The following is a 27,994-nucleotide window of genomic DNA, read 5'->3' on the forward strand; positions in this document are numbered from 1 at the left end:
GTGCATGAAGAAAAGTATTGGCACCAAATCGAAGGAGGTTCTCCTCCCCCTCTACGCGGCCCCAGTTAGATCACATCTGGAATACTGTTTATGGTTCTGGGCTCCCCAGTTCAAGAGGGACAGGGAACTACTGGAGAGAGTTCAACAGATGCTATGAGATGTAAGAGCATCTCTTTTACGAAAAAAAGTCTGAGAGACTTGGAGCTGTTTAGTTTAGAGAAGAGAAGGCTGAAATGATGTCTGCAAATATCTGAAGGGTGGCTGTCCTGAGCACTGAGCCAGTCTGCTTCCAGTGATACCCAGCAGTGTGCACTTGCAGCCCGGAGGGACAGCCAGGTCCTGGGCTGCATCAGAAGTGTGGCCAGCAGGTCGAGGGAAGAGATTCTCCCCCTCTATTCCACCCTGATGAGACCTCACCTGGAGTACTGTATCCAATTCTGGAGCCCCCATTACAAGAAGGATGTGCACATGCTGGAGCGTGTCCAGAGAAGGCCTGGGAGGATGATCAGAGGCTTGGAGCCCCTCTCCTATGAGGACAGACTGAAAGAGTTTGGGCTGTTCAGTCTGGAGGAGGCTCCAAGATGACCTTGTGGCCTTTCACAATCTAAAGGAGGCCTACAAAAGAGCTTGGGAGCGACTTTTCAGGATATCAGGGAGTGACAGCACTAGGTGGAATGGAGCAAAGATGGAGATGGGTAGGTTCAGGCAGGACACGAGGAGGAAGTTGTTCAGCAGGAAAGTGGTGAGAGCCTGGAATGGGTTGCCCAGGGAGGTGGTTGAGGCCCTGTCCCTGGAGGTGCTTAAGGCCAGGCTGGATGAGGCTGTGGCCAGCCTGATCTAGGGTAGGGTGTCCCTGCCCATGGCAGGGGGGTTGGAACTGGCTGATCCTTGTGGTCCCTTCCAACCCTGACCGATTCTATGATTCTAGTATGAGTGGCAATGAGGATCAACTCAATCACTGAAAATTCCATCTCAACATGAGAAAAAACGCTTTTACTGTGAGGGTGCCGGAGCACTGCTACAGACTGCCAGGAGAGGTTGTGGAGTCTCCCTAGAGATACTCAAACCCTGCCTGTGTGACCTGTCCTAGGTGAACCTGCTGTGCAGAAGGGCTGGACTCAATGATGTGCAGAGGTCCCTTCCAACCCCTACCATTCTATGATTCTATGATTCCTGACGGCATTATCCGCTGTGAGCGAACACCGCTCCGCAGCTGCGCCCCCACCCGCCACCGCACCACTCGCCCGCCGGGGCCGAGAGGGTGAGCGCGGACGAAGGCGCCGGGATGACCCCCGGCCGCTCCCGGGCTAGTCCCGGCCGCCGCACTTCTCGCGAGAGCTAGGCCTGGGCGGGGCGGTGATTGACATCCGTGCCGCCTCAGCGCTGTCGCCATTGTGCTGCAGGGAGAGGCCCTGGGTTTGGTGTGGCGGCCTGTGGCTCTGGTTCGAGTTAGCTCTTCTGGGAGATCCTCGGTTCTTGAATGTATGCGGCGTGAGCGTTGTGCCGTGAGAGTGAGTACAGACACACCTTGCGGTGTAGAGGACGAGACGATGTCCCTGTACGGTCGAGCTTGCGCCTGTGTGCGGGGCCAGGGCCGGAGCCGGTCGCTCCGTGCCAGGGCTGGGGGGAACCATTTTGTCTCGGGGTTGGTGTTTGCCTCCTCCGCCCTTCTCTCTGCGAAGCTCCTGTGACGGCCGCACGCCTCTGCGTCTTCTCTGGCGACGGAGCTGTGTGACACTAACTAAGCGTCCCGCGGCTTCCCTCTTTCTGACCAGTCTCTGGCCTGCGGGGTCGGGACAAAGTGGTCGTTGCTGCCCTTCATCCTGGCGCAAGACCCGGTTTGCCGTTGGTCTGGGGCGCGGGCGCAGCAACGGGCGCGGCCGTGAGCTCCTGGCTGGGGTTTGAGCCTTGCTGTCCGGGCCTCTTCAGGCCTAGGGAAGAGGGTATGGTGGTCTCCTCAGAGGCTTTGCGGAGCACCTGCTGTCTGGAGCTTGCTGATTGTAGTCTGGGGGAGCAGTCCGGCGTCGTGTTATCAGCTGCTGCAGCGTAGGCAGACGATCGGCATTTGTAAATATTTTTGTTTGTGGGACTCCTGAGAGGCTGCAGAGGTTTTTGTCAGTGTTCTTTGATCGAAGGTTGAGAAAATAACCCAAACAAAGAACTACGCAGACTAGATTTGTCCCTGAACTCCATCTTGTTTGTCATAAAAACATGACAGAGTAAACAGAGGAAGAGAGATGATCCCAAGTTGCTCAGGAGAAAGGAGTAGTTATACATTAAACCATACACTAATCTGTAGATATGAAAACTCAAGCCTTACAAGTGTTACCACGTAGTTCTAAGGCAGAAAACTTGAATTTAGGAGCTGGGAGTGAAGTGTGTTGTCCTCTGCTTGACTGTACAAGAGTGCTTTAAACTGACAGTAGAAAGCCATGGAAGCTAGTAAAGATTTCCCTCACTGGTAGATAGAATACCTCAGATTGGCCTTGTTTCTCACGGTGAGGTAGTTCAGGGCAGAAGAAGGAGGGCATGAGACGTTTTTATTTGTTTGCTGTTCGTGTTATTTTTACCTTTTGAAATGATACTGTTTTCCCACAAAGATCTCTTGGATTTTTTACCTGTTACTGTCACTATCTGTGACTACGTTAGGTCTAGTTGATATTTTGTAGTGTAGTTGGAGGGATGACAGATCAAGAAGGGCAAGACATTTGAGCTGTGTACTCAAAATAGGCTGTTCAACTCCACCTCCTATTACAACTTGTTCATCTGTTTCCTGAGTACAACTTGAGTTTGATTTCAGAACTTGGTTTCTTACCAAGTCTTGAGAAACATCACATGTATCCCTTATTCCAGGAGACACAAGAGGTGTTTGCAGATTTTTGGGTGAAGTTTTGATTGCTACATGGCATGAGGCTTTGCGTAATGTGGCATAAAATATGTTGCTTTCATGAGGAGTGCTTCTCTCCCTGCTCATTTCTCTGTTGGATACCAGCCTGAGTATTGCCAAAATGGTAGTGAAGCTAGAAGTATATTTTGCCAAGGTAGTGTGTTGAGGTTGCTCACTGAAGGACATGGCAGGTGTCATATTTGACTAAGGTGTTATTTGACTAAGGTGTGGCAAGAATAACCTTTAAATCCGTTCATAATGCAACACAAATTTATTTTATTGTTATCTTTTTTTGAGAGAAGTTATTTTTTTGGTGCTGCCTTTATCTTGATTTGCTACTTTGTAGTTTCTGCAAGATTTCTTTACGTAGAGAAATAAAATACAATATAGATAGTGTCATCCCAACATAGGTTAAAAACTTGACCTGTGCTAGTTCACAAGATGAAGTTCGGTGGTAACATTGTCCTCTTAGCATTACCGCTGGAGAAGAAATGGTGCCTTTTCATATGTTTGTAGAAGCAATTTGCTAATATTGCTTTCAGCTTCAGAAAGATCTAGAAGTTTTCAGCTTCTAGAGGTAGTTCACTTTGATGTCTACAGTCTTCTGCCTTGTCCTTTCCTGTCTGGTTGTTCTTCCTTTGTCTGTACTATGGATGGTCCATCGGCAATTTTATTAGTATTAAATGATCTCTGTTTTAGTCTTGAAGTTCTTATAGCTTCTTACAGTTCTGTGTCTTCTCCTATTCTTCTGGATATTAATTTCTCCTGGTAGGAGTTTCCAGCCCTTCTAGAACATTTGTATATCCTACATATGCCTGTACCAGATTTCTGTGTTACTTACTTCAACCATTCCACACCTACCCGACACAGGGTGATCCAGAAAGGGCACAATCATAATGAATGTGATGATGCTGGCACTCGTTGTGAAGTACTTAATAGCACAGAGTTGAATCTGTTTGTGTGTCTGTCTCTTACATTTTGTGTAGGAGTTAAACACAGATAAACAGTGCTTTGACTGTGAAGCCTCATCAAGACTTACACCTCTCCTGTCCAGCATACACCTGGTCTGTGTTATTGTGACATTAATTTGGCTTCACAGTTTGCACCTTCATTAATGACATTTTTCATGCTCAGTGCAGCTTCAGAATAGAAGTACAGAACTTATAGTGCTCTTTATGGCAGATTAAAGCTTAAATTAACCGTCATTACAGTGTCTTATCTAAGTTTAGAAATATGAAGAAATATGATTGTTACATTTTATTGCTCAAATGATTCACTCAGAGTGGTGTGGCTTAGTTTACTACATTTGTCTGCACTGAATTTCATTTAGATTTCATCAATCGGCAGTGTTCTTCTGCCCTTCAGAATGTGACTTAGAGGACTTCTGTCAATACAGCTGTACTTACAACTTTGAGAATTGCATACAGTTGCTCAATATTTACTTCAGGGTTGTCATGACCTGGCATTCTGAGCCAGCTTTGGGAGTGGGATAGATTGTGCTAAGATTAAAAAATCCCTTTGGAGTAAATTAGCGTGAACCAGCACCAAACAGGCTTATTAGAGCCAATGAAAATTCTTTTTCACCTTAGAGATGCTTAGTTGGACTGGAGCAGAGGGAAAATGGTAAGAAAGAGGAGAGAAAAAAGTAGAAAGAGAGGAAAAAAGTAAGAGAAAAAGAAAGATATCACAGTCTTGGATCCAGTGACATTTTCACGGGCATATTTCCAAGTCCTTCAGTAGTGGGTGTTCATCACAGCAGAGCTCCTTCTGTGGTAAATGCAACATATCAACCCCAGAAGTTGTGGTCCTTTTATACCCTTTTGGCTGGGGATAGTAGGGAAGGGGGGAGAGTTATCTCTGTAAATCACAAAGGGAGGTGTACAGAATGAGGCGAGCACAGAGATGAGTTGTCCAGTGCAGTGTCTGCCCTTGGCCTTTCTGTGATGCTGTTGCAGTGATTTTAAAAGAAGGAAAGAGGGAATTCCCAATTCTCTCTCTAAGCCATTCTGCCAGACCAGACACTCTTCTGGAGAGTTGTTAAGGGCTATCCAAGCCATCACCCTGTCTGTTCAGACCAGGTATGTCATACATTGTTTTGAGACACTGAAGTCATTGGGCTCTCACAAGGGTTTAAATGTGATCTGTAAAGTTTAACGAATTAATGATCCAAAATTAGGCAATTGAGTTGCATATTCCTGATCTGATTTTTAACTAATCATGTCTCTGGCCAAAGTGATTGAATTGCCAGTGTCTGGAACATGGCCTAGAATCTGGTGTGCTTCACCATAATACAACTCCATAGCACTTTTGTACATGTGTGCAAGCAGTCACTTAAACTTGGTATGCTTTATTTTTTACCCCCAAATTAAAAAAAGAAGTCGGATGTGTAAGATTAGGGTTTAGGTTACTTTATGTTGTGACCTGTGTTACAAAGCTAGCCACTGAATGTGTACCCAGACAGTGGTTAAAATAACCTTCCATTTATTAACCTTTGCTGTGACGGCTTGGTCAATGGAGTTCTGGTCAAATTAGCTTTTACCAGGTAGAATGGGTAATGCAGCAGGACTTCCATCTACAATCAGAAGTCCCAAATATGAACTCAAATTCAAACTGCAGCCAGCCATGATAAAGATCAATATTGCAGATTTTCACAGACTGTTACTGAAGAGTATGGCTGATGTGTGGGGAAAAAATGTGCTTAACTGATTGATATATTTTTAATTTTTTTCCTGATACGGCTATTTTCCTTCTTGGTTAGTTAAAAATGGTTAAATAAATCAGATTGTACTTCTGCAAATCACCAATGGAGTTCTCATCCATCTGGTTTAGAGCTTTTAGTTACCATGTTACTCTTCCTGCACCATGTCACTGAGGATACTGCAGTTCATATTTTATTTAACTTTCAAACTGTTTTGTGGTCTCTCTGTACTATCCTGAGAAGGAAGAATCTGGGAATGTTAGCAAACCATTTAGCTAGATATTTGGAGGTCTTCAGCAAGATATTCTTAAGTCTAGATACCCTTTCAAGGACAGGAATGACTACAGGATTATTTCTCATGTGGAAAGGCAGCATCATGACTTCTGAAATGCTTAGAAGTACCAAAAGAGCAAATAAGCACACTGTGACGTGGAGGTAACTGTATATGCCTGTGAGACATCATTTGCTCTTTTGTATACATTACTTGTCATGGGAGTTCTCTTTGGAGAAGTGAAATATTTCTTTGAGGCAGGTAGACTGCAAATGTGTTTTTTTTTGATAGGAGGATAAAGTTTCATATAGTTTTGACTCTGAAGAATAGGACTGAGTGTAGTTTCTGTGAGGGTTGATATGAGTTCATTTATAAAAAAGTACTACATGAATTCTGGAACTCAGGATTTTTTTTTGCTGTGTCTTGGCTCATTCTATGGTAATAACTAGTGCTGCACAGTTTGTAAGATTGAGTCTCTCTTGTAATATAATGGTAATAATATATTTTGATGTAATAACATGAATAGCAAAAGGAGCTATGTTTTGTGTTTTCCAACACAGAATCGGAGATGAAGAGGTTACAAAAACTAGGATAAGAGCTCATTCCCCCATCTTGCTGATGCACAGTCAGACCAAAGCACTGTGTAAATATTTGTATGTGAGTCATATCTATGATGCACTCAGAATGACTTGTGCATGTTTTGCATATAGGTCCCTGCTTCTAAAAGAAACTATAATCAGTGTGTCCTTACACAGGATACAGAGAATGGAGTCAAAGCCCTCAAGAATTCCTCGAAGGATATCTGTTCAGGCCTCCAGTTCTTCACTAGGATCTAGAACATTAACTGGAAACAGTTTAGCTGGTGCATATAGTGCAAGAGACTCTTCACGAAGATTAGAATCTGGATACCAGGTAATGTGTTTTTTCTCCTTCTGTAAAGTATAAATTAAAGTCTATTTTTAACCAAGAAAAGCACTAAAACTCAAACAACAACAACAAAAAGGAGATGCAAGGAAAAGTTCCACCCAGGGCCTTGGATTTGTTAACAAACCCCCAGATTACTTGTACAATGCACATATTTAATAAGCATGCCCAAGAATGTGTTTTGCAGTTTGAACTGCTGAACTGATTGTTCTAGGTATGCCATCTTTACCTGCTTTTGTTTGTAACTGCATCTTTAAGAATTGGCTGTTCCGTGAGGGAAGGGCAGTGCTGTGGATCTGCTTTGGCATTAGATAGGGCAGTCTTAAATCTGGGTAGAAGAAGTTTTCTTTGGAGGGGAGGTGAAGATTTTGATATGTATGGAGCATTATACTTCATCTGTGGATGGTGCAAAAAGCAGAGGCACCTATTGCAGTTCTAGAAGTTAGCAGGAAATTCTGCTCTGCCGCACCTCCTTTCTTTACTGATGTCAGTATATTAATAGAGCTAGGCTGTGCCTGCAGTAGACAGGGCTGGGGTAAAGGCCATTGCTGTTTCACATCCAATGTTTTACACTAACCAGATTGTTTTGGTGGGGCAGAGGGGTCCTGCTCAAGAGTGAGTCATCACATGCTGTAGATAACTTGCACTGTGAAAGTATCATAGGAAGTAGAGATTAAACTGTTTCACATATTATTTTGGCCACTTGGAAACAGATGGTTGTTTGATCCAGTTCATTTCTGCTTCTGTCAGCCCCTCTCACCTCAGTTTTGGGCCTAGAAATGTCTTTCAAATTGCAGAGGCTTAGCTCTGATTAAATGTTGTGGGTTGGGTGGTTTTTTTTTCCATTTATATATATATATATATATATATATGTAAAATGGTTATGAATTTGGTCCCTGCTGACAAGTGATCTGGGACACTGTATTATATAATGACTTTTCCAGAAAGAGCTTTACAAGTTATAGAGCATTAATTATTTTTAGCACAATTACATGAATATGTGTTACATTTTGCCTTATCTAGCAGGCATAGTAGGTGTCCTGTAGGGAATGTCTTAGGGTAATTTTCGGTCATTATTTCTTTATGGATTTCTACACACTTTTCACTAACTATCTGCTCAGCAAAACCAAATCAGATAGTCTTGTAGGAATTTGTGGGCCCGCACAGTCTACATATTGAACTGAAAGCTTTTGCTCAGAAGATGAATCTTGGCCTAACCAAGTGCTGTGAAGTTAGATGTGTTACTGCTGTTATGAAATTACAACACAAGAGAGTTGTGTATGTTATGTCATTTATCATATGAAGTGCAGTGTGTTCACTACACTGTCTATTATGTTTTGACTATATCTTTTTGAGCAGAGTGCTTCCCCTTGGAATGAAAGTTGTGACTTCTCTGTTACAGGGGAAAATAAATGTATAGAAGATTAAATTGTATCCCTTCTTTCCACTCCAATTTCTAGAAGGTAGTCTTGAGATCTTGTTACAAAAAACTAATGCTTAGTGATAAAAGCACTGGGAAGTTCTCCTCTATTGACTTTGATATTTACAGAGCTGATAGGAGCAAATTTCAATATTGCTTTCAGATTAACATTACAAGGGGCTGGGATGAGAACAGAGAAAGTCTACTCTGCTCCAGTGAGGCTTCACCTGGTATACTCTGTTCAGGTGTGGAGTCCCTCAGCACAAGCATGGACCTGTTGGAGCAGATCCAGAGGTGCCACAAAAATGATTCAAGGGCTCAAAGCCCTCTGCTGTGAGGACAGGCTTGAGAGTTGGAATCATTCAGCCTGGAGAAAAGAAGGATCTGGAGCATCTCTGGTGTCCTTTCAGTGCTTAAAAGGGCTGATCAGAGAGCTGGGGTCAGACATTTTAGCTGGGCCTGTTGTAACATGACAGGAGGCAATGTTTTAAACTAGAGGAAGGGAGACTTAGACAAGATAGAAGGAAGACGCTTTACACTGAGGATGGGGAGGTGCTAGCCCAGCTTGTCCAGAGAGACAGTAGATGCCCCATCTCTGGAATTACTCCAGGTCAGGTTGTTTGGGGCTCTAGTTGCAGTTATCCCTGCTTGTTATGAGGAGGTGGACTAGATGACTTTTAAAGGTCACTTCCAACCCAAAGCATTTTGTGATTGTATGACTCTAAATGAGGTTATGTCCAGTTAAATAGGAATGGAGTAGGTGGGCCTTCTCACTTTGTTAATCCCTTCAGAAGCATGCCTTAAAATATTGAGAGCTGTTTCAGGTCTAAGTACTTTAAAATGTTTGTTGCTTAGAAGCAGAAAAGTACTAATATCAGTAGTGCTTTTGAGTATACAGAGGAAAGAGAACTCGGAGACTTTCCTTCTTAATGCAGTTGCTTTTACAGATGGAGACCATTCTTACTTGTAGCTTAACTCAAAGATTTAGAGACATAGTTGTCAAGACATTGAGTGTTTGGTTTTGATGAGACTTGAGAGAAAAAGATCAGGAAAGCTTCTGTCTAGTGGCTGTGTTCTTTCCTTTCTCTTTTTTTTTTTCCATGTAGATAATGGTTACCTGTCATGCACATTTATGATTAGTCTGAGTAGTAGCCTGTGCTCATTTGGGAAGGCATAACAAGCAGGTAAACTAATCTGATGCATGTGACATAACATTGTTTTTAGGTGACTTATAAAAAATCACATTTCTCCTATGCTGTATGATGCAACATTATTAGCTATTTCATAAGAAATGAAGTGCAAATGAGTTTTTTCTTTATTTTTTTATAATGAAATTATAGGGTCAAGTTAAATATAGAAAAAATTAAAAAGGTTTCCCAGTCACATTTTTCTGCTACAGAGAATAGACACCAAAACCGGGAAACCTTCCAAAATGCTTTAATGGTTAAGTTCTGACAAGAGATGTTAAACAGTCTTAAGCTGAACTGAAAGAAGAAAGCAAACTGAGATGTTGTTGTTAGTTTCAGGTATAGAAATTAGCTTGAGCTTTCCTGATCATCTTTCTTTTACAGCCACTTTTGTGATACCCAGTATATTGGGGTTTTTCTTTCTGTTTTGACCATGGAACATCTTTCAAAGAAATGAGCACAGTGCAGCTACCAAAGGCTATCTTGCATTAGAGTGGTAGAGGGTGTAGTTTCATGAACTGGCTTTTAGTACTGTGCCAGTGTGAGTGTATTTTTCTTGGGTTAAGGTCTTTATTGTAGTAATCTAGACACTTAAGGTGAAATTCTCAGACACTCAGAATTTTAACAACTGGAGAAAGAGGAAAGGAAAGTATTTCAACATAAATCTGCTACATGTACCTTATATTAAGAACACATTAAGTGAGCTTCACTTGAAGGTGAAATGTTGTGTAGTCTTGTGCCCTTGGACAGAAAATTAACGTATGAAATTAAATGAGAATTTGAATATGAGACAACTTACTGGCTGCTACTGGTTTTTGAGGTTTAATTTTGCTTGAGGTGAGTATGAGTATTCAGTCTTTAAAATCTCAGTGGTACAACTTTTAAGGTAGTGACAGAAACTACTGCAGTTCTAGTATTTATTGTTCATAGAAAGAGGATGAACAAATAATCAGACTCCAGTTAACTCTAATAAAGTGGCTGAATCTCTGTTTATTAATTTTACTAAATTCAGCGCACAAAATATGGCCCAAAATATGGCCCAAAATATGATTTTTGCCTTATTTTTTTTCCCTGTCTTTGCATCCACTCTTTCCTGCATTAAAAATGATGACCAGGACAAGACAGGTGGTCAGAGAGCCACTGTTGATGTGGCCTCTTTTCCAGTCTTGGAGTCTCTACCCTGTTGCTGAAGTATCTTAAGATGGGGTAGTGCCTCATGAGCCTTCACTGCTTCAGGTTTTTATTGTTCACAGTCAAATGAGGGGACAAATAAAGAAGCTGATATTGGTGGGAAGTAACTTAAAAAGCAAACTTTCTTTTTGCTTCTGGTTCTCTCTTAAGCCTCTTTAACTTCTTCTTGGATATCCATTGAGGTTTCTCATGAGAGGTTTCCAGATTTCACAGTGCCTCCAGTTCCCTGTGTTGTCAGTATTCACATCAGGTACTGAGTTCATTATGAGTTGCAAGATGCAAATGATAAGCATGTTGTTCTTCAGGAATCCAGTGTATTGAATAGTTCCAGTAGAGACTGGGGAATTGGAGAAAGAGACACCCATGATGCTCCTTGGAAGCTTACAACGTCCTCTCCAACTCGCTACTCAGGGACACTTGATCATCCACATTCTGGAAGATTTTTGGGAAGCGGAAGCAGATTGGTGAGAGTTGTTAATATGTAATACTTCTACAAAATAATTGCAAACAAAATCCCCTGAAACCTAGGGTTTTACCTCTGCCTTTCCAACCTGAAGAGCTGCTGGCAGAGGCTTATAATGTTTCTAGATAAGTAGATCTTGCTTTCCCTCTAATTTGCCTTCATAAGAAGATAGTGGTGTTAAATTATTCAGAGAACAAAATAATAAGGGTGTGTTAAGAAATTAATTTGAAGTGAGAGTGGCTCTGCAAGTTTCCATTTAAGAAGGAAAAAAGCAATTAATCTCATACACATCAATATTGTTCATAGTTTGTTCTGTCAGGTGTGTCTAAAGGGTGCTTTTTTTGGATGGTGCAAGTTTTGTGAGTTAACACAATTCGTGATTTTGCAGACATACTTTATAAAACTTTTTTGTGGAGGAGCAGCTCATAGTCTGTGCTTGCAGCACATGCATACATGCTGCTTACAGTGTGCTGTGAATGAAAATGGAGTTGTCACCAGACTGGGATCCAAGGCTCAGGCCTTAACAGCTTGTCTTAACTAGGCTCCAGAATGTGCCTTCGTAACTCCAAAAAATAAAGTAGTTTGCTTCTTTGACATTCATATGCTCTCTAGAGTGACACTAAAATACAGTTGCAGTAAAAGTACGAAGATGAGAGAATCTGAAAACTGAATATGTTTGAGATGAAGACTGTGAACAAGTGAAAAAGTTATTTGTGTACATGACAGTGCTAACTTTAGATATTTGTTTTCATAGTATGATTTAAAGATGAAGACACTTTGATATAAAAGTAAGGGGGAGCAAGAAATTTGTGTGGGGATGCTGGCCTTCATGGTAGATATAGTTGAAATGCAAACCGTCTATGGCTATAAGTGGCTTACATATCCAGATAAATTGGTGGTGCAGAGTTTTCAAAATTGCATGTTATTTTTTCCATCAGGGTTCATTTTTCTCTTAAATTCTAATGCAGGTGAACATTGCAGAAGACACACAAAAATTCTACTTAGCAAATAGCAAATGATTAAAAGACAAGTTGTGTTAAACAGATGATGCATGAGAGAAATTAATCTACCTTTGTACTTGGTTTATGATGTTAGTCTCCCCATTTGTCTTTTATGATGGGATAAGAGAAGTGCTTATATAGTTCTTGGTTGTAAGGAGTAAAAAGGAGTGGCATAAGCTTAGTAAAAAAGATAACTAAAATTTAAACACAACTTCTGCTCCAATTTGGCTGACCCTTACAGGACCTTGGTTTTAGATACTTTCTGGGAGGACAGACAGCTTAATTGAGCTATATTGAGCTCAAGTTGTTTATATATAAACAAAAATTCAAATAGAAAATGAATACCTAGACTGCAAGTAACCAGACTCAATGTTTTCCTTTTTTTAGTACTAGTTTCTGAAAATTTGTGTATTGGACCCAATCTTTACTTTGTGATTGCACTTGAGCTTAATGTAACCAAAATGTATCTGATCTAAGCAGCTTAATAAGGGCTAGAGCTGACTCCTTAGCTAAGTGTATTTTATGTCAGTAAAAAACCAAGCTGGATTAGTTAAACTATTAAATAGTGATGTTTATCAGTTTTGATCATTTCTAGGGAGCAAAATTGTATTTGCTTGGAGATCTGTACAGCTGTGTATGATAACATTTATAACATCCTATAAGTCCAGTATATCTTTTTCACCTCTAAGCCACATCTATTTATAAAGGAAAAGTAATGCTGATTGTCATAGAAATTGGCTTTTGTTTGTAGGATTGCCTTCAGTAAATCTAGGAATACTGATGAGAAGCACAAGCGTAAGTCCTATATTATTTTAAAATAAGGCTTTGCATCTTAAGATTACTCCTTAATATTTTTGTGAGTCTTGTATTATGTACACTTTTTGTTCAGTGTAAGTACATCTAAAATACTGTCTGTAATTTTTTTTCTATTTTGTTTTTAATGTTATTTCAGTCTACATCATCTTCCTCTCATTTTACATCTGGGTGTTATGGTGAGTCTGAGAGAACTCAGGGAGCATATTCAAGACTGCATAGCCAGCAGCGAGATAGTGATTCAAAGAGACCTAAGCTATCTTGTACATCTACCTCTTCTGTGAGAAGTAATGGCTTGACTGCCTTTTCAGGTGAGAGGCTGATTACTTGAGCTGAGTTATATGAGAATTGTCTGAATAGGAAGATCAGGTTTTATAAAGTTGTAAAGGACTTGCTTTGAAATATTATGCTTTTATTACTCCAATATTACAAACCTATGCATAACAGAAGACTAATAGCAGTATCCAAAGTACTGAGAATGCTTTTAACAGTGTCTTTTGAAAAAACTCAATTGTACTCATGTAATTTCAAAAATTATTCCCTGTACCTTTTCCATTTGTAGTAAAACTGAACTTTGTGGCTCAAATATATCTTAATTGTTTAAGATTTCAAGGAAAGAATGAGTGCAGCTGCTATTATTTCATGAGTCAGAGTATGCTGGTAAAGCTCTGTGTGTGCCAGGGACAGCTAAAAGGAAATTTTTACCTTACTTAGCTCTGTGTTCCAGGAAGCACAGTGTCATGGCTGTTGTTAGGGTTTGGGAAGAAAGAGTTCTTCGTTAGCAAGGCCTGAACTCGTTCTGTTCTCCAAACAAACTCATTCTGTAGGCCAAACAAACAGAAACGTTGTACAGCAGGAGCTCTTTAATGAAAACTGATTAAAACTGTAAATATGAGATACTTGGATAAATATAAGTTAAGCAATATGCTGTTAGAAGTCTAAAGGTCAGGAAATAATGGTCAGAAACTTAGACTAAAAGTCGAACATTTTGAAACAGACCATTAGATCCATTCAGACTACTGCCCTTGTGAGAATGGACCAGTGTTCTTTCGTATCCCCTTATGGCGCCATATAGCCATCCAAATAGAAGTTAATAAATTCCTGCTCAACCCCAAATTGTTGGTGCTTCTTACTCCTTATTAAAAAATTGGCCACCATTTACATTTTTCATTTGGTGTAGGACTGTGTGTCTTTGCTTTTCTGGATTGGTTGGGAATGGTGACGTGGTTTAACAAACTCAGCCGCAAATAAGCACTCCCCCTGCTGGCACTGGGGAAAGAATCAAGATGAGTAAAAGACACCTTGTGGATTGAGCGATAAAGGCAGTTTAATAGAGAAATAGTAGTAAACCAAGGAATTAATTTGTTTCCCATCAGTGGGCAGGCATTTGGCCATCTCCAGGAAAACAGAGATTCATCATGTAATGGGGACTTGGGAAGAAAAATGTCGTCACTCTGAACATCCCACGCTTCCTCCTTTCCCAGTTTTATATGCTGAGCATGATGTCATAGAGTTGTTGCTCTGATCACTTGGGGTCAGCTGTCCTGGCTGTACCCTCTGAGTGTCACTGCACCCTCAGCCTTGTTGGTGGAGTGGTGTGAAAGGCAGAAAGGCCTTGACTCTTTGTAAGTGCTGCTCAGTAGTAACTAAAACATCCCTGTTGTCGACACTGTTTCCAGTATAAATACGAAACACAGCCACATAGCAGCTCTAGGAAGAAAATTAGCTCCATCTCAGCCAAAACCAGCACAATGCTTAAATTTAGATTTACAAGCTAGCAGTAAAACAAAATTGAGTTGAATTTTTCAGAGCCATTGAAGAACACTTTTGGAACAAGAATTTTGTTTATAGCTGAAGTATGTACAGCTTCCTAGGTACTTATTGGAGCTGTTTGTAAAAAAAACAAACCAAACACCAACAACAAAAAACCCAAGATCCCTTTTTAAGTTGAAGTATTTACTCTGCAATGTGAGCAAGAACAGTAGTAGTTGTTGTTCTTTAAGTTAAGCCTAAGCTGCATTTAAGCTTTCCTGTCTTTTGGAAAAAAATATTTTAGAGGCATTTAAGAAGCTTCATTAGAATGGCAACATTTACTAAGTCTCACACTACTGTTTTACTGATATCATAAAGCCCATTTAATAACTCACTGTCGTTAGGAAACGAGATGATATTTCTCTTCCTCCTCCTGTCCTGTATGAGTTTATGGGTCTGACTTTTCACCGAAGTGGTATTACTTTTTTATCCAGTTAAAGCTTCCAGAACTAACTCAGTACAAGGTTAAATAAATGCCAGCATCAGCAGAGTGCTGCTTTGTTCTTGACTTTATTGGCAACTGTCAGTTGATCAGCTCAGTAGTGTTGTTAAACTTGTCCTAATGTGGTGTAACCAGAACAAGTGCCTAAGTACTAGCTTTCATAGATTTTTTTTTTTCTTTAAATTATTACAAACCCAGGGCATTTATTTACTTTTTCTTTCTAGATTCTTCTTGGAGGTACAGTAGGATTCCTAGGTCTTCATCAGTGATGCTAGGCTCCCTTGGAACTGAGCTGGTGAGAGAGCGAAGAGAGTTAGAAAGAAGAGCAGATCTGTCTGTTAATAACCTGGTGGATCACAGCTACAGAAACAGTGACTTTTCATCCTCAACATGTATGTATTGTACAACTGAAAGCTTGTAAACCCCTAGGTTGTGTGCCTTTTAGTTTCTTCACTTGTTCATTTAATATTTTAAGGTGTCCTTTTAAAGTTGGTTGGCCACTTTTTTATGTGCTGGCCAAACCATCAGAGGTTATGTGAATGGTCTAGCTGGTAGATGAAGTCAGCAGTAAGAAGTAGTACTGGTGTTTGCTGTTGGAACAGCACCTCAGAGCTCTTCGTATTCAGACGTGGGAAAAGAAACAATTTGTCTGAGCAAAGGGTTTTCATGAAGGTGCCTGTCATACTATCTCTTTTCCTTTTGGGTTCTTGGGTGGTTATTAGGGAGACACTGAAAAGAAAAATTAAAGCACATACTTGGCAAGAGGCGAGATTTGTTCCATGGTAACTGCTAGGACTAGAATAGACTTCTGCACTGTCATTTTCACTTTCTGTTCAGAGTGTTGGGGCCTTTTAGAGCTGTCTAGAGAGAAACTTGTCATCAGTCCTCCTATGTCGTTTTTTTGCAGATGCATTAATGGTATTTAATAATTCAGAAGTTCAAGAAAGAATTAAAAAAACATTTTTACAAGTATAGAAAATGAGCAGAAAAGCTAAAACATAGTTCCAGATTTCATCTTGCTGTCTTTCCTTACTGGAAGGGTATGGTTTAATGTTACTGTACACTACATTTATTTGGTAAGTGGACAGTTGGCATTTACCTGGTAGTAAAGCCTATGTGAGAAATGGATGGGTGGGCAGCATTGCTTCGTGCTGGCCTGCTCCATTTTGAGCAGTAGTGCCACTGTTAAGTGCTATTAAAAACACCTCTCAACTGTGTTTCCTAATAAACCCCAGACAACAAAAGAAAAATGCTACCAACACTTCAAACATAAAAGATTTCAATTTCAGGCTAGATGGAGAAAGCTTCTGCCTCCCACCTTACTCTGCCTATGCTTGTTAAGTAGTTAAAGTTCTGAAGTAATTTCCTCCTTGTGAGGTTAACTATGTCAGCTGCTTCATTCTTTACCATGTTCCCTAGATCAAGCCACTTGAGGAAGGAGATTAGCTGATACTAGCCTCTTCAGGTGTTTCATGTGATGTTAACTACAGTTCTGCTACAGTGGAAGTCTCAAGGTGTCTAAGTACTTACACAGTATTTACTGTGTAAGTATTCTCCTTTGCAGAACTGCTTTCCAGTGGGTCAGCCCCACACCTGTGCTGTGCTTCATGAGGTTTCCCCTGCCCAATTATCCAGCCTGTCCAGGTCTTACTGAATTACAGCACAGCCTGGTGGAGTGTCAGCCACTCCTCCCAGTTTTGTCATCAGCAAACTTACTGAGGGTACACTCTGTTCATTCATCCAAGTCCGTGATTGAGTATGTTGAACACCACTGGGCTCAGTACTGACCCCATGGGAACTCTGCTAGCAACAGACTTCCAACTAGACCCTGCACCACACTTTCTGTCTGTGTTACTCCCCTAGTTCTCAGCCCACCTCACTGTCCATTTATCTAACCCACACTTCCTAAGCTTTCTTGAGGGATGTTAAGGGATACAATGTCAGAAACCTTGCCAAAGCTGATGTAGACAACATCCACTGTTCTCTCATCATGTACCCAGCTGGTCACACCATCATAGAAGGCTATGAGATTTCCCCTTTGTGAATTCATGCTGACTATTCCTAATAACCTTGTTTTTCTCCATGTGCTTAAAGATGCCCTCCAGAATAAACTGTTCCATCACCTTTCCAAGGATGGAAGTGAGGCTGACTGGCCTGTAGTTTTCTGGACCACACAGCGGTCTCAGAGCCGCATTCTTTGCCCTAGGCTGAACAACCCCAAATCTCCTACCCTGGCCTCACAGTAGAGGGCTTCCAGCCCTCTGATCGTTGCTGAGTCCTCCTCTGGCTCCAACAGGTTCATGTTTCTTCTGTGCGAAGGACTCCAGAGCTGGCCTCAGCACTGCAGATGGGGTCAGATCAGAGGGGCAGAATTTCCTCCCTTGACCCTCTTGGCCCCTGGGAAGCACTGGGTGATCAAATGTATGCTTAAAAAGTAGGGAAGAACTCATTGGTGATAGTTAATCTAAAGTACAAGTAGTCAGGGTAATTGGGAGAGCAGATGATGTTGCTGATCCACAATAGCTGATGTGCTTAAGTCAATTGTGTAGCTGAATGTGTGAACTAACATAATTGCATTTCTCTGATAGAAATAACTACTAGATAACCATTCTTGGCCCTGGCTGGAGCATTTCTAGGATATTATATATTTTTTTTAATTCCTGTTTTAAAACATTGTTATAGTACCTAATTTAGCTACTGGTTAAGGAGTGTTTGTAACTGCAGATCTTGATGTTCTTAGAATCATAGAATCAAACAGGTCGGAAGAGACCTCCAAAATAATCCAGTCCAACCTATCCAACCAAGATCATCCAGTCCAGCTCTATCCAGTCAACTAGACCATGGCATTACGTGCCTCATCCAGTCTTTTCTTGAACTTAGGAGAAGAAATAAAAGGCAGCTTGCTGTAATAGATGTGGAATGTACTTGGCTATATCCATGCATTTGTTGTGGGTGCTCTAATGTCTGCTGCATTGCTGAAGTTTTAATTAACGTGACTTTCTCAGTCTACAGACAGAATGGAACTTTGAGTAACACTAATGTATAGTTTGGTTTTAATACAGATGCTATTCTTGCATAAGTTTTGACAGTATTCACAGTTTAGCAAGCAAGTCATATCTTGAAAATCTTAAGATTTTGGGGGCGTTACATTCCAAAGGGGTTTACCAGACTGAAACCACACTAGGTTTCAGTTTAAAATTAAAATTCTAGGAAGTAAATTTAAGCTTAATATTGTTCTGGAATCTACCTGCCAAATTGGAAGTAGTTGAGTAAAGGTCATGAAATCCTGCACTTGTTTGTTTAGTGTCATACATCTGGAATGTAATAATTGGAGCATATCTTGTCATAGTATTTTCTTGTGCTTTTCTGCAACAGATCTTCAAGACAGGCCTGCCTCTTCATATGCAGAAGGAGCAAGACCAAAAGAGAATTCATTAAGCACTTTGAGGCTGAATACATCCATGAACCACCAGTTGCCTTCTGATCAGCAGCCATCTTATTTCAGCAGAGACTCTAATGTGAGCTCTTCAAGATTTAGCTATTCTTCAAGACAAAGGAGAAATGAATTGGAGTCTCCCCAGAGGAGTATGCAGACAGCATTTTCTCTAAGTGCTATTAGAGATGCAACTTCTTCCTCAAGTGGTTCTGAAAGGGTTTTGTCTTCTCAGAGGTCACTGAATGAACCTGCAGCTGACAGTGAAGGGAGGCGCACAACCAGACAGCTGCTGTCTCGTTTAGCATCTAGTATGTCATCTACGTTTTTCTCACGAAGATCTAGCCAAGACTCATTGCATTCGAGATCGTTGGGCTCTGAAGAGGCAACGGAGGTCCCAAGAAGTCAAGCTTCTACTCTGTCAAACAGTAGTGGATCTGCAGTTCCGGAAGTTCCAGGGCTTCAGACATCCGAAGCTTCTCAGGGATTTAGTTTTCTTAGACGGAGATGGGGTTTATCAGGAGTTTCACAGAATCATAACTCTGATTCAGATGGGGAAAGTTATAGACCAGACTCTGAAAGTAGGAGCACAGGATCCTGGTTATCATCGTCTTTGAGAAACAGATGTACTCCTCTGTTTTCCAGAAGAAGAAGAGAAGGAAGAGATGAATCTGCAAGGATCTCTACCTCTGATACAACTGCTAGATCACAACATATCTTCAGAAGGAGAGAGTCGGGTGAGGAGACTTCTCTTGAAGCATCAGAAAGCACTTCCCGGGCTCCTATTAGCAGACCACCAACACCTGCAGTATCTGGTGTTTCTGCAGCTACTGCCTCCACACCAGATTCAGCCCACAGTAGGAGAAGTTCTGGAATTCTGCCTGGTTCTCTCTTTCGCTTTGCAGTGCCTCCAACATTAGGAAGCAATCTGTCTGACAATCTTATGATAACTGTAGATATTATTCCTTCTGGCTGGAACCAGTCTGATGGACAGGAAAGTGGCAAGTCTAAAATACCACCCTCAAGAGATCCAGAAAGACTCCAGAAAATTAAAGAGAGGTAAAGTAGCATCTTTTGAGATAAAATATACCTGACTTAACATGAGAGGCCTTTTCTGTAAACATGGTGTTAGAAAGGAAGCTTCTCTTAGAAAAGGCAGCAGTATAGTCTGCTGTCACCTATGTTCTCACTGTTATCTTTAGAGAAATTTGTTTCAATTCTTGTAGGTGAACAATTTGATGAATGGAATTGTCATTACCAGAAGTCTTACACGAAATGTGTCACGTGTTTTGTTACTGTTCCTTCCCATTCAGCCTGCTTTTAGAAGATTCTGAAGATGAAGAGGGTGACTTATGCAGAATCTGTCAGATGTCCTCTGCAAGTTCTGACAACCTTTTAATAGAACCATGCAAATGCACTGGAAGTCTGCAGTATGTCCACCAGGAGTGCATGAAAAAATGGCTGCAATCCAAGATTAATTCAGGTAAAGACTGAGGTAGACTAAGGTAGACTTTAGGTACTTGGGAAGACTAATCAGGAGGGTTACTCTCACTAATACCAAGGTCTTTGAAAAATGAGCAGTTGGGGACAAGCTGCAGTGTGGCACTTAAAGCTTGCTGAGTCTCTGTGCAGCTTCTCTTGTGAGTAGTTCCAAGAACTGTATTGTGTCATTCACAGAATTACATTTTTGGGATTGCCTACCAGGGTTCTACACACAAATCTTAACGTAGCAGAAGTAGCTTTAGAGCTACTCTATCATTTTGAATGAGTTTGTTCCCTAAACTTCCTCGTACATATATTTGCAGTTTTTAAGACTTCTGTAGCTGTGCTCACTGGAGTGGAATGACAGGAATTTGAAAATCTGAAAATGTCTTTTCCTGTTGTAACTATACTTAAATATTCTTTAGTTTAAAAGATGCCTACTCCTGTTGAGAGTAGTTAAAGCTATTTCCTCAAAAACAGTACTTTAGAGTGCATATAGAATTTTTTAAAGAAACACTTCAGCAATTACACACTACACAAATATTTTTTGTGGTAAACCGACCAGTTTATAACAGTTATCTATAGTATTTTTAAGACTAAAAAATATGTGGCCTGGTAGAAGACGTGAAGATCACAGGATGACAGAATGATAGGGGTTGGAAGGGACTTTTGGGAGATCCAGTCCAGCCCCTCTGCCAGAACAGGTTGCACAGGATGGTTTGAAACGACTCCAGAAATTAAGACTTCACCACCTCTCTGGGCAATCTGTTCCATTTCTCTAGCACCCTTTAAAAAGTTCCTCTTCATGTTTAGATGGAACTTTCTGTGTTCCAGTTCGCGGCTGTCACCTCTTCTCACAGGGCACCACTGAAAAAGGCCTGTCCCCATGCTCCTGATGTGGAACAGGCTGCCCCGGGGTGTTGTGGAGTCTCCCTCTCTGAACATATTCAAAACCCACCTGGATGTGCTCACATGTGGTCTTGTATAGGGGATCCTGCTCTGCAGGGAAGTTGGACTGGATGATCTTTAGAGGTCCCTTTCAGTCCCTGATACTCTGTGACATGCACACTCTATAAGCATTGATAAATTTTCCCTCAGTCTTCCCTGGGCTAAAAAGACCCAAATTTTTCAGCCTTTCTTCATAAATGAGATGTTCTAGTCCCCGCATCATAGCCCTTTGCTGCACCTTCTCAAGCAGTTCCCTGTCCATCCTTGAACCAGGGAGACCCAGAACTGGACACATTGTTCCAGTCATGGCCTCACCAGGGCAGAGTATTCAGTACTGAACCCTGGGGAATACACCTTGTTATGTACCTCCAACTAGACTTGCGACTCTGAGCTCTCTCAGCTAGTTTCCACCCTCATGGATCATGGAATGCTTTTTACAAAAGGAAGGTGCTAGCATCTCCTTTTTACTTGGAGAACCCACACCAGAGTATGGATGTGTTAGAAGCCTCAGTCTGTAGGAGAAAGGAATTTGAAGTATTTAAGTGTGTAAGACATAAATCCACTATAAACTTGTTTGTTTTCAAGACAAAGTGTTATTCTGACAGTAACTGTAAGATACTCCAGTGTATTTATTACTATTTCTGTGTATGTTTGGATTACAATGTAGAATTCAAACTGTACAAGCAGTGATTTTATTCAGACTTCCAGTAAGAGGCATATGCTACCTGGAATGAACACGAGAAAAAATATGTGGAGCTGGATAGAAAATAAACATTCTGTAGTATTTACATTCTGACAGCAGCAGGTAGTATATTTGTATTAGAGGCTTTCTTACTTTGCAATATAAAGCCAGGAGCTAGTTAGAATTTGTAATGCTTGTGTAATTGTGCCCTGTTTTATAGATCGTTGCCACTTGACACTGACTTTCCCCTGCCCCTCCCCACCAGGTTCTTCTCTGGAAGCAGTAACAACTTGCGAACTGTGCAAGGAGAAGTTGCATCTGAATCTGGAAGACTTTGACATTCATGAACTCTATAGGGCACATGCAAATGAACAAGTTAGTATATTTTGCCTAATTTGGTAAGTGTTGGTTTAGTGCTGAGAAGGTGCTCTTCTTTAGAGGAGGAAAATGCATCTCCTTTTCAGAAGGACTGTTACGCCCATAAAGTAATGTCAGCATGGAACAGATTTTTTCTTTCTCAGTATTCAGACAAATTCTGTCTTCCTGCTGTGCTTCCTATAGCTGAACTCTCAGTAAGTGTAATACATCTATTATCCTTCTCTTAGTTGTTTAGCTTTGCAGTCTAGGTTCTCTGACACATAGGTGCAGTGGAAATGAGTATGATTAGATTGAATTTCACATTAAGTTAGGAATTGTCTTTGCTTTCAGATGATTTTTAACACTCTTAAGCAATTGCTATAAGCATACCGTTAAAAGCTTCTGTTTCATTGGAGTGGTAGAAGCTAACCTCTTTTCTAACAGGTTCCTGCTACTCCTTCAAGTAATTTCCTAAATTAAAAATAAGTAAAGGCCTGTTAATATTACTCTCATTATGAAAGTTACTATCTTGGAACTACTGGACTGTGTAGCATTTAAAAACAAGTAAACAACAAAAAGTTGGCATTGTTCTAATGAACTTTTTTCAGAGTTTTCCTTATTCTCTGGGTTGTAGTCTATGAATATAGAAAGACTAATGAAATTTTTCTGCCTCTGAAGTTGAAAGAAAATACAGTGACACCAGTTTTGTTTAATTTTATTATTTAGAGTGAATTCTTACCCCAGTACTTTAGTTGCTATCATTTGGACCAGACTCTGAAAAGCCTTCCTTGAGGATGCTGTCATCTTGTGATTTAGTACTGCTGATAGTTACTGTCACTGTACTTCAACAGAAATAAGAGCTTTGAAACTTTTTCCTAAAGAATTGACTCTAAATGGTCAGTTCAGCAGTAGCATATGGAAAGTTTTCCTTTGTCTTAGCTAAAGAATTTCTCAAAGTATTTAAAACATAAATTTTTTTTTAGAATATTTCCCTTTAATGTTGAATTTCTGGAAAGTGTTCGGACCACCAGAGAAGGAACCAGCAAAGTTTGTTTGTTTTGTCTTCCCTAGTGGTGTAATACTCTAAGTCTCAGATATCTTCTTGTGAACCAGTCATGCTGACTGGGATTTTATTTGTAGAACTCCTTCTATTTATATTCAAGGATAAAATACTAGATCTGGGGTGGGTAGGAAGAACCAGAAGTATAAATAGTTTTTCAGTAATTGAAGTCTTTCAGCATTATATTTCTCTTGTTCTCTTGGAGCAACTACAGATCAAGTACATATAATTTCTCATTAAAATTTTTGTTCTAATTCTTGAAGAGTATATGCAGACACATTGCTGGATATTGTTCTGAATGTTTCTTTTTATCTCCTTTTAAGGCAGACTATGAATTTATCAGCTCTGGTCTCTACCTTGTAGTGTTGTTACACTTATGTGAGCAGCGCTTTTCTGATATGCTAGGAACTGCAAGTGAGGCCAGCACACGTGTTAGAGTAAGTATGCAACGATTTTTATGTCAGATACAGAAGCTGGATACCCAAGAAGCTTGCTTATTTAATGCATTTAGGTTTAGATGGTCTGAGTTTGTCAGTGCAGTAACACCATGTTTGCTTTGAAACTGAAGGTATTATTGAAGTCACTGTGGTACAAAATCACTCTTATCAAGATTATTAGTATTTCATTGCTTTGCATGTATGTTGTTGTGATTAGTGTGAATTTATGCAAACCTGAAAAGTTCCCCTCCCACTGTACCAAGAACACAGTTGAGAATGTTGGAGTATCTTATCTGATTAATTTTTTGCATTATGCCAGTCAACACTGCAAAGGTCTAGACCTTGCAACGCTTGTCTGCTGGGTTGTGCCTACATACGTACTTGAACATTATGTTCTGAAACTGACAAGCTGTGGTATGATTTTTTTCTGCCATTATTCAAAACTCCTACTAGTTGGATTTGACTGGATTCTTGTCACTTGAATAGCTTGGCTTAGAAATGCAGTAAGTGCAGTTTTACCAATAAGAGCTCATCGTACAGCAGAGTGACTCATACACAGATCCTGTGTTCTACACATTTATTTAATCCTAAATAACAAATTAGTGCTCCCCATCAACTGAGCTCCTGAAAAGCTGATCTTTTTTGTGTTTTTTTTTCAATCATATGTAAAGAATTTAAACATTAACCTTGCCCAATACACGTTGGAATGGTTACTAGGGGGTACCAGGCCTTTCAGGACTGTGCTCTAATGTTCTACCTCTGTTAGAACAGTGGTCTTCTTTTCTGTGCACAGCTAATGTAGAACTCATATTCCGTGATCCACAAATGAAGTGTCCAGTTTTCTCTGTTACTAGTGTAGAGACATAAAAGATGTAATCTGACAGTAGCCAGCATCCAGTACAGGCTCTTAGCAGAAATAAGATGTTTTTACTGTTTTCTCATGAGAGGCAGCATGACACTCTGTGCATCACTCACTGTATTTTAGACCTGTGGGAGCACCCATGTGTGTTCAGCACTCAGCATAACACTAAGCTAAAGCAACCCTACCCTTTGTATTCTTGTCTGACTTTATTTTCTGTGTCTCAGTATCTGGACTGTCAATCAGTTTGCCACTGACAAAAAAAACTACTTGACTGAGACTTTGAGAGTTGTCTAAGGAACTTGTGTTCTAGGGATTTTGGCTTTGGGTTTTGATACCATGTACTTTTAATAATAAGTAGCCTACTAGTAATCCTGCTCTTAAACTTTTTATTTGCAATTTATTTATGCATTTTCTATTAACCTCATTCAGTCAGAGGGCTCTGTTTTGCCATATTATTAGTGAAGTAAATGTATCCAACTAATGCAGTACTTACAGATTGTGTTTCTCTGCATTAGAATTTCTGGGAACAGTTTTGTAGAACTGGCAGGTTTTTGTGTGCTGTTTTCAAAATTGATGTGTCTTACAGACCGTAGAACATGAAGATGATGCCACTAACTGCTGCCAGAAACATTTGACATAGAATGGAAGCTGAAATAACTGAAATAGCAATTTAAAGTCTATTATGTGGGGATTTACATTAAATTTTTCATTGTCTTTTTGTAAGTTGGGCCAGTGGGTTAGGATAACCGACCCAGTGATGAAGCTGTGGGATTTATAAAGTGAAGAAAACTTTGCTAACTTGTTGCAAATTTCTGCAGATAACTTTGCAACTTTTAAACTACTTTCTCTTTGCCTTGTTTCTAGTTTATTAACCTTGCAAGAACTCTTCAGGCACATATGGAAGATATTGAAAGTAGGTGCTTCCCCTCTTCCCCTCCCCTCCCATTAGATCACGTCAAAGTTAACTGAGTACACTCGTCCTTGCCAAGATTCATAATACTGAACTTAATTACTGAAAATCTGACTTTATCCAGCAGTGCTTTTTCCATTTATCAGTAGAATTATTCCGAGGGGGAACTAGTTTTAATTCTCCATGATGAATTTTTCAACAGCAGAGTTGTTCAGACCACAGAAATATTTTCTGCAAGTGATAAGAGGAGTCCTCACTAAGTTACAGTTTGGCTATTGTAATTCTTGTAGCATGTGGTTATGGAATTGGTAATGGCCTTCACATTGTAGCCTTTCACATGAGCTCTGGCAGAAAAGAAACATGTAAAGTTGAATTTCACTGCACTTTAGTAGCCACACTTCTCTTGCCACTTCGCCTTTTCCCCTTTCTTACGTCCTCTCCTCCCCTTTCTTCTTTTCTGTGCACACGCATACATTTTGGTTGTGTGTATTCTTTGATCAGACATAATCCGCTTCAGGAATGAGATATAACAGTTGCCAATTTTGGCAAAGGACTAGCCTGCTTTTCACGTGGTAGCTTCTTTGGTGTGGTTAAGATCAGAATGATATTGTGACTTCTGGTAAATATATTCTGAACCTAAGTTTCCAGACATGATCAACAGGTAGTAGAAGTGTAGTTATCTGCCTTTTGTTTTTGTTGTTCTGGTGTACATGTGAATGTCTGTCAGCATTCAAAGTTTGACTTTTCAGTGCACAACATGTTTTTGAAGTACAATAAGGAATGTGGGGGGTGTTTAGTTCAAGGAGCAGATGATTTCTGCACTTAAGAGCAGACAAAGGTGGACTTGAGTTCAGATTTTTTTCCTACTCTATTACTTTTTAGAGTAAAAATCTTAGTGTTGTTTTGAACAGTAATCTGTATTTGATTCAGCTGTTACCAAACTTGCAGGTGAGGAATACTGAGCTCTAAATATGTTATTGATGCTACTTTAGTTACTGGAACTGGAGAAATGTGGAGACAGACCTCATTTTCTGTGTTGGAGGTGGAACAAGTTACTCCAGTGTATGAACTTTGACTGCAGAATCTGCTTAAGAGCACAGATGAGATTCCTGTTACAGACAAGCCAACACTTTCCAAGCCTATTGTAGATGTGTGTACTGACCGTTTTTAATCACAGTTGATAAGTGTATGATTGGCTTTTAATTCACCTTGCAGCAACAAAATCCTGCACATGTGGCTTTTACGTTCCTTTTGAATAGGCTTTAAAAATGGAAGTGGAGAGGAGCTGCTGTCAATTAGGCTTCACTTAAATGCATTAAGCAACATATATAAAAGAGCACTTTTAGGAGTCTTTGGATTGCTTAGACTGTCGAACCTTTCTGAATATTGTAGTGTCCAAACTGATGGCTTCATAAGTAATTTCTTTCCCTTGAGTGCTGCTGTCATGGATTGAATATGTTCTCCTCTGACTACTGTTGGAATTAGCCACTGTAAACACTGCATAAAAGTTGAATCTCTGGCATGATTAAGTTTTCCTTTCCTTTTGAGGAAGGGCAGGAGGGCTCAGTGTCTTGTAAAGTTGAGTTTTGCTTTGAAGATGCTGTATTTTTCAGATACGAGATGTATTCAGAAATTCAGCCATGTACTTACACAAGGTTTGGGTGGGTATTACAGTCTGCTGTTTAATATTAGAAGATGACCGTTATTTCCACTACTCATCTGAAAGTGTTCTAATTTCACAGAGCTTTGTCAAAGCTTCTGATTATGCTGTGTTATTCCAACAGCCTCCGAGGACGACTCAGAAGACTGATGCTGGTAGAACTTTGATACTGCGAGAGATGAATGGAGTTGCTGCAGAAATGCTGGACTGGCAAGAACATCAACATGCATTTGGGTTTTTTCCTCTCTTTAGTAAAAAGTGCATTGAATATTACCGTAGTTTTTGAAGCATTGTTGAATTCCAAGTCACAACTGCTGCACAGTGGAACTCAGTGGACTTGAGAGCTCCTCAGCATGTGCAAGGATTAGATACCTGTAAAGCAACATCCCTTTTTAAATGGTGAGGATGATGTGCTTTATTTTGGAAGACATGAGATTTTGAATATTTAAGGAAGTTATATCTCCCTTTGTTTCCTTCTTACTGTAGTCAGACTTCTGGTTTTGTCGATGGAGTTTGCTCCTCTACACGGGCACTCAGTGATTATAGTGGGTTTCAGGGGGAGGGAGGGTAGGGAGGGCGGGGGTTGTCCATGTACTTAAATAGGTTTTGTTTGGGTTTTTTAAAATGCCTCTGTTGTTGCATCATATAGCTGATTGCTTCCAGTGTTAGCAAATGAGCAGGAGGATGAGCAAGGTTCTGTAGGGACAGTTTTGGTTTCATTTTATTTGAAGATGATTATTTAACTCAAAAAGCAATAAGAACTTGCAGTGGTCTTCTAATACTTAGTGATGGCTTTTTTATGTACTGGTTTTGAAATTGGAGATTATATTTGATATTAAGTGGCTGTTCCATCATGGGATATTGCAGGCATAAACTCTTGCATTTCAGCATTCCTAGCAGATATGCAACTTGATTAAGACCTAAGGTTGTTTAGTTTGATCAGACTTTTTTAGATCCCTCCTTCATTGTTCAAAGCACTGGTTATCAATGTGTTTTCTAGTGTTGTCACTTCTTTATAAATAAAGACAATAGAGGTATGCATCTCTACTGGTAT

The 27,994-nt window shown here is 40.2% G+C and overlaps 1 protein-coding gene across 6 annotated transcripts; it reads left to right on the top strand.

Annotated features, from left to right (window-relative positions):
• Window positions 1–1,375: 1,375 nt before the first annotated feature.
• MARCHF7 (membrane associated ring-CH-type finger 7) lies at window positions 1,376–27,981 on the top strand. 6 transcript variants are annotated; one of them, XM_064155600.1, is made up of 10 exons: window positions 1,376–1,511; window positions 6,567–6,768; window positions 10,884–11,042; window positions 12,995–13,166; window positions 15,334–15,501; window positions 18,485–19,601; window positions 19,856–20,025; window positions 21,920–22,029; window positions 23,395–23,508; window positions 27,065–27,981. In XM_064155600.1, the coding sequence occupies exons 2-10, from the start codon at window positions 6,622–6,624 to the stop codon at window positions 27,224–27,226; spliced, it is 2,319 nt and encodes a 772-aa protein (XP_064011670.1). In that variant the 5' UTR covers window positions 1,376–1,511; window positions 6,567–6,621; the 3' UTR covers window positions 27,227–27,981. The 6 variants fall into 6 exon arrangements, 4 of the variants coding, with proteins under 4 accessions (XP_064011670.1, XP_064011661.1, XP_064011640.1 ...); XM_064155591.1 differs by having other exon boundaries at window positions 6,612–6,768; XR_010305037.1 differs by lacking the exon at window positions 1,376–1,511 and adding an exon at window positions 1,608–1,645 and having other exon boundaries at window positions 6,612–6,768; window positions 21,920–22,052; window positions 27,065–27,156.
• The last annotated feature ends 13 nt before the right edge of the window (window positions 27,982–27,994 follow it).

This window comes from Pogoniulus pusillus, chromosome 2 (genome assembly GCF_015220805.1).
Source record: "Pogoniulus pusillus isolate bPogPus1 chromosome 2, bPogPus1.pri, whole genome shotgun sequence".
Taxonomy (NCBI): Eukaryota; Metazoa; Chordata; class Aves; order Piciformes; family Lybiidae; genus Pogoniulus; species Pogoniulus pusillus.

Bases quoted from the DNA above. Each gene is read 5' to 3' on its own strand.
- MARCHF7 (XM_064155600.1), top strand. From the start codon at position 6,622: ATGGAGTCAAAGCCCTCAAGAATTCCTCGAAGGATATCTGTTCAGGCC. The intron at 20,026-21,919 runs GTAAAGACTGAG...CCTCCCCACCAG, and splicing joins GCAATCCAAGATTAATTCAG to GTTCTTCTCTGGAAGCAGTA. The intron at 23,509-27,064 runs GTAAGTATGCAA...TTATTCCAACAG, and splicing joins AGGCCAGCACACGTGTTAGA to CCTCCGAGGACGACTCAGAA.